At 39.1% G+C, this 11,770-nt stretch overlaps 1 protein-coding gene across 1 annotated transcript; it reads right to left on the bottom strand.

Moving 5' to 3' along the window:
- Positions 1-8,232: 8,232 nt before the first annotated feature.
- LOC139149705 (uncharacterized) lies at positions 8,233-9,078 on the bottom strand. The gene has a single exon (XM_070721633.1). It carries the CDS (start codon positions 9,076-9,078, stop codon positions 8,233-8,235), a length of 846 nt encoding a protein of 281 aa, XP_070577734.1.
- Positions 9,079-11,770: the final 2,692 nt, after the last annotated feature.

Below are 11,770 nucleotides of genomic sequence, written 5' to 3' on the forward strand. Positions count from 1 at the left end.
GAGATGAAAATAATTCCATACCTTTTTTTCGAATAATCTAATTTGTTTGTGGCCGCAAAACAGGGAACCTAGTAGCACCCAGAAAACAAAGACAAAATATTCGAACAATACGTTAAAGAAGCGAGTGGAAACTAAAGTGCACTGAAAATCACGTCATATAGCTGGTACTGTGGGCAGTAGAATAAAGGGCCTGTCTGCGCTGTTTACGTGACTTGTCTATACTACATGTAAAGGGAAAAATTCTCCTTATTGTGAATTACTTCAATCTCCTCAGTATAAATCGCCTTGTTGAGTTTATCACCAAGCCCGCTAACATATGGTGTACACGTAGAGTAACCTTTCCGTAGCAACTGAATACGCCACCAGAGTTTTGACACTAGATTGCGATAGTTCTCCGGAGTAATCCTGTTGGTCGCGTATCCCATGCTTGACAAATGGTGCGAAACTACAAGATCACGGATGCGACAAGCATCTTCTGGCGCAATGGATGGTCGGAACGCAGTGTGACGCAGAACAGGTATGCCGAGTTTGTAGGCCAGGATTCCCATGAAAACGTCTTCATATCGGTACACTCTGGTTTCCAAGGCACATTCAAAGAGTTTCGGGACCAGATCTCCGGACATCAGATACGCAGTGCCCGAGCAGTACGCGGGTAGATTGCGTAAGCCAGTAGCCGTCCTTTGGGCGAAAGCCCGTGTCTTTTGGTGGAGCTGAACGGGACGCATTAGCGCACGCGCCAACGAACGCGCCAGCTGTTGGGATGTTGCCACGATACACGTATCTAAGTAAATTATGCGGCTGAAGTAATACGTCATCATCACACTTCATAACATATCTAGCGAGCGAACAGTATTTTTTGGCCCATTTCAGACCCAAAATTGTCTTCAAAGTTAGCTGACTGTACGAATCCTCAAAATTACCAGCCACGATATCGTTGTACTTTATATCCTCCAGGAGTATTCGATGGAAATATTCATGTTGGGTATATTTCGGGTTGCCGACTAAAAATAAAACAACAACATTTCTACCGTCATAGAAGTTTGTATTTCCCCATGTTTTCCTTATCAAATCTCTCTGCTCAGCGTTGCTAACACGAGACGTGACGAGAATCAATAAATCCACTATTTCCATCATCCCCCCTCCCCTCATACATTTCTCTGGGTGGTTTACTGTAAAAACTAGGTCGCTGGCGCTCACTGTGTTTTCCCGAATATGTATATGTTGGACTCTTTGGACATCAAATTGAAGTTCGGGGCCCAGCTGAAACAGACGAGTGTTCTGGTTGCTGTAAAGAGCGTTGGTGTCCCTTTTTTGTAGACTTTCTCCCTGCATTGTCCACTTGCTGACGTCATTTGAAGTTGACTCACCCACCCAACCATCTCTGTCTTCGAATATCTTCTCATTTTCGTTGATGATTGGGCGTTTGAATCTGTTGACAAGCTTTCCGCGGTTGTTGCCAACACCCGAAATCGCCACGTATGTAAACAGCGGAATGCTGAACGCTGCGCACAGAAGACATGAAATCGATGCGTAGGCAACCAGCCTCTTCAATTTAACTACAACCATGTTATCACTCATCCTTGAACTATTCGGTGTTTGGGACGATACAAATTCAGGTCACATATGTCGCTCATTCTTTGCCAACTATGATATGAACTTGACACGTCAATTGAAATATAGTCAGACGTACAGAGAACGACGTACCGATGAGACCCCAATGTCGCAGTCCATATCTTGCGCCATGTACAAGTAAACTTACACGATTTGTATGATCTGTTCCTCCGTTACTATGTAGGACAGTCCGAGAGAAACCAGCCGAAGTGAGAATGAAACAATTCATTCAATTAATATATAGCGATATTTTACATCCTCGATAGTTCTGGATTTTGTATCGTCAGTAGTACGGAGTTAAGGCGCTAGGTCTATGTTTGTGGTTTTTTAAAATCAGGACAAGCTGTTGCACGAACGTCATCAGTCTCGACCAGTTTCCAATCCCTGTACTGCGCTTATTTTGTCCTGTCAGTGTGTTTTGCCCCCTGAGCGGAGTCCGTGGTAGAGTCGATCACTCCGTTATACTTGTACTCCTCAATCAGTGAGGTTGGCAACCCAATACCACGGTCTGAACAGTTTAGAGTGAGCAAGTAAGTCACGTACTCTTCAATCGACCTACGTTATACAGACATCATCAGTATAGCAGACAGCTCATCGGTGGCTCCGCAAACATTTATTGCGATGCCTGGCGTGCCAATGGTCTATTCGAGCTTGCAACCTTCATGACTTGTACACAACGACGCGTCTGTATGGGGTCTGTTGAGGCCGTGGAGTATGATTATGTAAATTTTGTATCGTTGACGGCTGTTTGTATGCAAATTTTGCGGGAATATTAACCTCATTTGACATCGCGTACAGCACTGTACATAACTGTGTGTGGTCTCTGTAAACAGTTTAGGGACAAACCATTTGATTCAGTGAGGATGGAGATTTTCAAAATATCCCTTCAGTTATTATGAGGGGTGGGTAGGAGGAATAGGGGAGGGTAACATTTTACAAACTTGCCCTAGGGGAGGGTCACATTTTACACACTTAGCCTGGGGTCGCATTTTACATTGCTAAGATTATGATGAATGCGAAGTCTGCATGAGTTGTGTAAAGAAACTTCACCACAATCCCATGAGAATTGCATTTGCGGTCATTTCAATTAGCATAGCGTCAATAAACCGCATAATTGTTTTTCAACTGTAAATGGTGCATCAATAGCAGCAAACAAAAGGACATATACAGCACCTACTGAGGCTGTTAAAACCATTTAGGATAAATTCTGGAACAAAAGACGCTTCAGCGACTACTGGCAGAAACAGAAACAAACAGTAGTCATACAGTTGATGATGATGATGATGATAAGTATTTTCAATGTTCTGAACAGTGGCAGTGATTCACACTAGTGAATCTACAAACAGTGACAATGATATTGATACAGACAATGATATAAAATATATTTTCCAAGAGACACGATCTGGTAGAGAGTGCACTAACTTGTAAATCATGACATCAGTATTAATCGAAGCCAGTTTGAATTGTGTCATTTCCAAAGTTCACACCCATCGAGCATCCCACAAATAACACTGACTTTTGGAAGCATTTCTTGTTCTGTGTATCAACTGCAGTGTCTGGTTCAAACCCTTGAGATATGATGAAATGCCCTGTATTTACATAATAACACATCCTATATTTGTAGTCAGCATTGTTATTGTTGCAAACTGAATTCAAGCCTGGATTAGAATTCATTTGTCAACGATAGCAATAGCCATTACACTGTATTGGTTTTGTTGACAAGCAGAATACTAGGCATACTAACATGCTGTAGGGAGTTGGACAGGAAATAGCATTTGATTCACAGAACAAGAAAACGAAAAGTATGACTAAAAGTTACAGCAAATGACCCAGTTTAATATCTTTACTCGTAACGTAACAAAGTAAGCAGTTCTATCAAGGTTATAGACACATTTCAAACTTTGAGTTTAGAGGGGAGGGTCAAATTTTAGAAAGGGACATCAGGCGGAGTGTCATATTTTACATGATGGACCCCGGGGATGGACCACCCTCAATTTCCTCTGGCCCACCGCACCCCCTCATAATAACTGAAGGTTCCCTAAATGAAAGAAACTAATTTTCGTGTCGCTCATCCAACGAAAAGCGATCATGCCCGTGTACTGACTATATAGCCAATTTTATTAATAACTGCTCCTATTATCCTCATGAAAGCTATATAAATGTACTGTATATGCTAATTTTACATTTTTTGTCCCGTACCAATTGTTGGAGCCTTGTTGCTCACCTTCGATATTTGACAGTTTACCAGGCAAGTATCTGGAATGACAATGAAATCCAGGTATCAAGTACTCTTTTACAGAAGTGTCTGCAATGGATGACTGGTTATCAATATCTCCAGTACTGTTTTTTAGACAAAGTTTCGGCACGTTGGCCAATACAATGGAGAAAAGTTGAATATTTATGATAAAATCAACACCCGGACTTCACTGTACTGTGAACTTGCACACGGAGAGTTCCAATAAATACACAAAATTGTCACAAGTAAGCCATGAAGTACATCGAAGCCAATCGAAATGTGAGGAAATTTGACGAATGATACTACAATAAGAGAGACACATAATTAATACTGGTCTGAACAAAATGAACCGAAACACTACATCAAATATTAGAATTAAACCATAGAAAACATTACATCTCAATATTATATACTTGGTGATGTTTGATTACTCACAATAAATTGCGCATGACAGTCTTTTCAAAAATATGACCATCCCTAATCTTGTACGAAGTGCGTACATTGATTTGACGGAGCTGTGTAGACTGATCCATTGGTTACAGCAGGCATGTAATTCCGGCCAACTTGGCACACACTGGCCACCTTGTCTCAACATGAGCAAAGTTCAGAAGCAATACAGTAAAAACTTTTGATAGAGACAGTACATGCGAAGTCTGGCGGCTGTGTTGTGGACCATTGAACTGCTATCTTCAGCAGCGTACACAATCACTGACCACAAATTGTCAAGTCCACCCCTTCCTCAAATTTTCATATAGCCGCATATTTATAAAGGAATGCACGCAAAGAAGAAATAAACATGCATAGGGCATTCTCCTCACAGATGTTCAAAACTATCTGTTATTAGCAGTTTGTAGAGCCATATTCCTAAGACAAATTCTTAAATTGATTCATATTTAAACACATCCGTGGACTTTTTTGATTTATCAGTCAAAGTCGACTTGACTTAATCCACCTCTAGCCATGCCAATGGCACCTACTGAAGAGCACACAAAATTACAATCATGAAAGAATATGCAAATTATGAATTCCTGCCTACATTAGATGCTACTTATAAGTTTTACAAAACTGACAATACTGGAAGGTTAAAATATTCCATCAAATAAATGTTTTAATCTCTGTTTTTAGTGTAATAATGGTAAATTTGGTAAAGTTTAAATAATTCCATTTAGTCACACATTTTTCATTCAAATTAGAGTCTTTGCTTAACAGGTTTTACTTTTGTGTTATTTTACGATGAGAATGTGAAAATTTAGAAAATTTAGCATGATGACCCCATCTTTTTTCTTTAATATTTGATTATTCTCATATGCCAGAATTTAAAACTCCAAGATAGCTTTCAAGTCTCCTGGTCTTCCATGTGTTGCTTTCTGGCCTGATCTTGTGTACTACAAGTATGTTTCTGTGTCATGAGTGTCACATGACCAGACCTCTTCTTCAGCTACTTCATAGTCAGAGCTATCTCTGTCACTGCTGGTATGCAGTAACAGTGACACTGCCTGTAGGCAGTAGCAGAGCAGTAGCAGCATTATTATTATTATAAACTTTATTTCGGACTTAAAAGTCCATATAAATGTTGTGAAATGTTATTACAGACTTACAAAATTATTGTTAAAATTATCAAAGTTAATCGCTTGTTATCGTATGGGCTGTCGAATGAAATGCTTTGTGACGCATATTATATTAAGGCTGCGTTCACAAAAACAGTCAGGGAGCTGGAGGAATTCAGGGGATTCGAAAATTTTGGTGGTAGTAGAGGTTTATGAATTCCTGCCTACATTAGATGCTATATACAACTGCATTCTTGTTCTACTTCACAAATGTAATGGAATGCGACAAAATGGTTCTAGATCTTGTTGTATTTTTACTAACATTAGAGCAATTGGATGACATTAAAATGTTATTCAATTTTCATTGAATTACCTACCCATAAAACCTTGGAATCGTAAAAAAGAGAATTAAAATATTTTCAGGTCCCCCTTTAGGCAGAGCAAAATTTTCAAGTAGGCCTACCCCCTCTACTACCACCAAAATTTTCGAATCCCCCTGAATTCCTCCAGCTCCCTGACTGTTTTTGTGAACGCAGCCTTAATATAATATGCGTCACAAAGCATTTCATTCGACAGCCCATACGATAACAAGCGATTAAAATAAAGACATGGCAATTCATTTTCATTCATAACACGCTAACGGAGAATCTCAGATCTTAATTTTGGAAAGAGAGAGATTAATATCTGTACACTCCAAAGATACTGTGCAAGGGGTACATCGCTGATTGTCAGTCATGTCTTTCCAGCAATGTCCAATCTGATTTAATCAGGTCTATGTATATTCATAACAACGAAAGACAGAATGGCAAAACTTCCAAATGGTTGGCTCAAGCAAGTTGAGCTTAGTACAAGTAGACCATAACGTCAATTACTGCAAGGAGTTAAGGAGTAGAATCTAGCCATTGTCATTTTTTCTGTGGTCACAGCAAGATTAAACAAACCACACACAAGTTGTTAGGTCTGGACTTCATCAAACGCTGAAAATTAATATGAATTTGAACTTAAGGTTAGTCAAGCTTCAAGTTTGAAGGTGGCGTATTCATAGTCGTATGTCTTTAGTTGCCTTGGCAATATGTCCCGTATATTTTGTTAATAGAACTACGTTGTAAAATGTTGGTTGAGTTGAGGGTGTGTCGGATCATTCTAACGTTAATGGTGTGCATCATAGAGTCATTATATGTAGAGTCTTGTAACAACTATTAATTAAAAAGGTATATTGTTAAATGTATCATATCACAAACCATGTGTTTTGCAATTAATGATTGGTAAAAATGTAGTCGAGATCTATAAATCTTGTTCATATCCTAGAATAACACCGCTGCCGCTAACCTCAATCTGTTTTTGCAGTGAAACGTACCTGGCATTAGACGCGCATGGCATAGTTAATTATCGTGTTGTCTCTAAGCTGCAGTTAAAGTCTAACACACTGTTTTTCTTCGTTCTAGAGCCGTTAAAATGTTGACGACTTAACTCACCACTGGGAATACGACTGAAATTAGCGACTGACCGGACTTTATCGTTATTTATTGACTTGTAATCATTGTCTGAAAGTATTAAAACATCGCCTTGATCACGTGATTGACTTATTGTGAGAAATTAATACAAGTACACGTGTCTGTCACACAGTTTAAATACTTCATCACAGGTTTTTCATTTCTCAGTACACTTAGCATCACGTGACTGATAATTCACCGCATCGATGGTTTACAAGAGTTTTTTTTCCAAAAACAATAGCTTGATTATATTCATTCGCTATCATTATTTATCCAACGCTTGCTCGTTCAACGAGTATCGTAACCACAGTAACAGTGCCAAGTACTGACGTGCTGATATCATTTTAGTTTCCACAGGCATTATTCCTATTGGCAAAGTTTGATACACTGAATTTATCACATCTATGTTTTTGAATGACCATATTTCACAAACAATATTCAAAAGTTACAAAACACTGAAATAAACGTGTAACACCAACTTAAAAGATGAACATTCTTGACAAAACACACTGAAATGTACGATATCGTTAGAATTCCTCCTACTGATGATATCTGTTATAAGAGGTTTTAACTAATATTTATATTGATATTTTGACAATAACAGGAAATCTAATTGTAAACTCCTTCAAGGTTTGCTTGTCCATAAAATTGGCGATCGTAGAAATATTTCCAAGGAAATCGAGCTCGTAACGCGATACTTTTACTTCTAAGTTCAGCTGTCAACTGATGGGATTTAAGGTGTGCTCTCGTTTGATACACTGCCAAGTCGTAGACGCTGGCTTGTAATTTCATTACAGGTCCATCCGTCACACAAAAGGCTGAAGATACTGTACTAACAGAATTTTACCTCGAATATTCCCTCTAGCGTGATGAAACTGTAAAACTCACAAACATAAAAGAAACCATTTTATTATTGAATGTTCTTTGAGCACGACCAAACATGTTCATTACCTGAACTAGTAACGTTTCGCCTGTCCTCTTCGGCAGGCTTTGTCAAACTGTCTGTTTGTCGTAAATATGTTGAAGTTGATACGCCCCCTCATCGCTATTCATGATGGATGCCCCCTGTCTTCTGATGTGGATAGATTCCCTGATATGCCTGGATAGTCTGTCTGATTCTCTGTCTATTATTTGTGCGGCGCTCCAGTCTATGATGTGATTATTCTGGGCGACATGGTCTGTGATTGCTGACTTGTTATATTCCTTAGAAGCTCGTCTCTGTGTGGCACAGAATATAAACCCTAGCTAACGTCTCAGACACTTTTTCCACGTACGGAATCACCACCTGGCCTTTCTTCTTTTCTCTAGATTCTTGTTTGGATTTAGACTTCTTTACCACCCTCCCCTACATTTCTTCTTGGACTTTCTTTATTGACCAATCCGGATAACCACATCTACTGAGAGCCATTTTTATGTGTTCTTCTTCTTTTATCCTATCTTCTTCTAAAGTGATGATGTTCTTGCTTCTATCAAGTAACGTTCTTATGACTCCCAACTTATGATGTAGGGGATGGTGGGATGCAAAATTCAGATACTGGTCCGTATGGGTTTTCTTGCGGTATACCAGTAACTTAACGCTGCCATCATCTCGTCTTACAATGAGGGTGTCAAGGAATGGAATCTGTCCTTCTACTTCGGGTTCATATGTGAATTTAATACTGCCTGTTGGATCCACTTTATTGATATGTTCAGTTAGATTATCCACTTCCCCTTTCTTTATTTTCTCCAAGATGTCATCTACATATCTTTTCCATAGTGAGGGTTTACAGTTTAATGGTGCTGTTACTATAGCCTGCTGTTCTAAGTGCTCCATGAACAAATTAGCAACAATTGGAGACACTGGGCTACCCATCGCTGTGCCAAATAGCTGCTGGTAAATCTGCTCCCTAAATACAAAATATGTTGTGTTGACTATAAACTTCAGAAGCTCTATGATGTCATCTACTGATAACAGCGTCCTTGATTTTAATTTAGAGTCACCTACCAGTCTCTCCTTGATTATATCCAGGGCATAATCAATGGGTGTGTTTGTAAAGAGTGATACAACATCGTGCGAATTAAATATCTCATCTTCCCCTATCGTACAGGTTTCCATCTCTTCCGCCAAGTGTTTGGAATTCTTGACATGATGGACAGTGTTGCCAACTAAGGGTTGTAAGATGTCCGCAAGTGCTCTCGACCTGAAGAACATGATAAGGGATAAAAGAATCCGATTTAAGAAACACTTTGAATAAGGCGGGGCATAGTTGAATAGATGAAGACTGTAAACCGTGCCATAACTCGATAAACGGCGTACATAAAATAATCGCAATCATACCAATCCGTAATCCAATAACACTAGGTCAAAATTTGTAAGACAATAGTTGTAAACATAGACACAAAACAGCACAGAACAGACAGTAAATAGACGGTACACAAACAAAGTCATATTCATGAAAGAAAGATATATGGACCTCTGGCCAGAAGACCAAGAAGTGATGTCAGGTGTTTCGAAAATAGTAAGCGCATCCTGCCCCAAACTTATTCCTTGGAAGTTTCAGAAATTAAGCAATATATTTTCGCACTGTAATTTTTCCGATTTATATTGATTATAAATGTGATACGAATGTCAACTGAAAGCAGTTACGTCAATAACAAAATTGCAAGTGATAAATCCAATAATAGGCGTTGAACATCAAAGCACCTAAAGTGTCCATTTCGGTTCCGGGAAGATGTTTTTGGAAGTATGTGGGGCGTACTTTACTATGATCGAGCATCTTTGTCGATTTCATCAGCGTAAGTATGCTATCAGAAATAACGGAATATTGCAGCTGAATAAAATACGGGATTGATCTATTTATTAAAAGACGTACAGATTATACCTGTATTTTACTTAGAAACACGAACATTTATAGCCGGCGTGCGTTGAAAACTAGTATATCGTAACGATATATGGATGTACCGAATTCGTGCGGCAGCCAGTTGCAACGAATATGTAAGGACCTGTTTGTGACTAAGTCATTCTACCGATCGATTGAACGCCCTGCAAAAAAGATAGCTCTGCATGGCAGGGCTGTGTGTTACCGGCGTTATACGGCCTCCCACCACATGTGGTGGGAGGGCCGTATAACGCCGGTAACACACAGCCCTGCCATGCAGAGCTAGGATTATACGGTGCGGTGCCTCCTCCATTTATTATCTGCAGTAGATTTACTTACTCCAATATTGACTACTTCAAAACATCAGCATGTGGTACATGGCACAATAAGATAATAGTCAGCCGTTTATATAAAGACATTAATTGACTAGACCATTCGTATATATCGTACAAGAGAAACGAAAGTGTTACTCAATGCCATCATACACTTGACCTTTCGTCTTTGAAAAAAAAAATGATTAGCTCGACGACGCGTAAATGACTTGTATCAAGGAAAGAAAGCGTGTAATACAGACTTCACTGCATTAAGGTTGTTTCTGCCTCATTTAAATATAATTTATTCAGATGTCTGTTGCTGAGGGCACCTTGTAAAGATCACTTCATTTTGATGGACAGGCGCTTCTAACAAAATTGACCCTGGTTTGTTTCTTTAACGAACATGAAGTCTAGGCTTACCCAAACAAAGTTATGAAGTAAGTCTGCATCGTTAATAATTTATCAGATATTACATATATTTGCGTACCAGAAATCACTGGAAACAAACTAAATTACACTGTCTTTTGTAAAAAGTACTCTTTCCGTAATGTTTTCCCAGAGTCCAGGAAACACATAGCTATTTTCGGCAGAACTTACGCAGTACTATCAGTAAATGATGACGTCAAAGCGAGTCAAAAAATCCCTTCTTTCTGCGCAGATCGCGCAAGTCTTGTCAGGACTGGATCGAATCCTTTAGCAGGGCATAGGGGGCAGTATTTCATAAGCGGTTGCTAAATCAAATACCTTAGGGACGGATCGTCTAAACTGTAACTGTCGGGATGCAATCGTACTAAGGGACTGGTCAGTTTCTTTTCTGTATGAGTGGGGATCACTCTAAGATGTTTAGATGATGTTTAGAGAGGGGGTGGGCGGTCACCTTAGCTTTTAATATGCTATATGTGCACGTGGGTTGTGAACTGTGCAGAACTGTGTTTTCTTACTGTCAGGAGTAACAGATCGCGGATATCCAAAAATGTTTTCGCGATTCAATCATGACAGGAATTCTGAATATGGAAATTCGCCTGTGCCATCTTATCTTCGTAAATTTTTCGAAAAATAATAACGATATATAAAAGTCAAAAATAAAATACTTGTGTAATATGTACTAAAAAGAAAAAGTTTGGGCAACTGGATGAGCCATTTGTCGAAACCATCCTAGTACCTACTCAGTCGACGTGCATTATTTGTCTTGAGAGACATGCGTCTTTCATGCAGTGCACTAGTTGTAGCAGCACCTTTCATGACGTTTACAGGTTCTGTTGAAACATTTTCAGGATAAGATTTGTGCAAATCTGAATGTCAGATATCTGCTTGCTTCCAGGGCTTGCCGACTGTGTGCGGTTCCTTGTTCCACGTTCATCAGGGCAACTCACTTTGATGTTGCCTTTAAGCTTTCTTTAATGAGCTATCTTTTTGATAATAAATTGTCTGATTATTGCATAAACGTACCCAGTACGATACCTTTTTATTGCCTCGCATTACGTGATATCACTTCCGAGCTAATCCAAGACTACATGCTAAAAATAAGTTAACAGCTATAAAACAGAAATCTCAACCTCAATTTACCATTACTATTGGCAATGTTACAATTGGTTCTGATCTACCACTTATGGGAACTCGTTTTAAAGCTTTTGGAGTTATCTTAAAGTTCTTGAACGTCTTAGTTTTTTGAAAAATGAATATTCAGGTGAAAGACGCTCAAACACCGGAG

This window comes from Ptychodera flava, chromosome 1, assembly GCF_041260155.1.
Source record: "Ptychodera flava strain L36383 chromosome 1, AS_Pfla_20210202, whole genome shotgun sequence".
In the NCBI taxonomy this organism is placed as follows: Eukaryota; Metazoa; Hemichordata; class Enteropneusta; family Ptychoderidae; genus Ptychodera; species Ptychodera flava.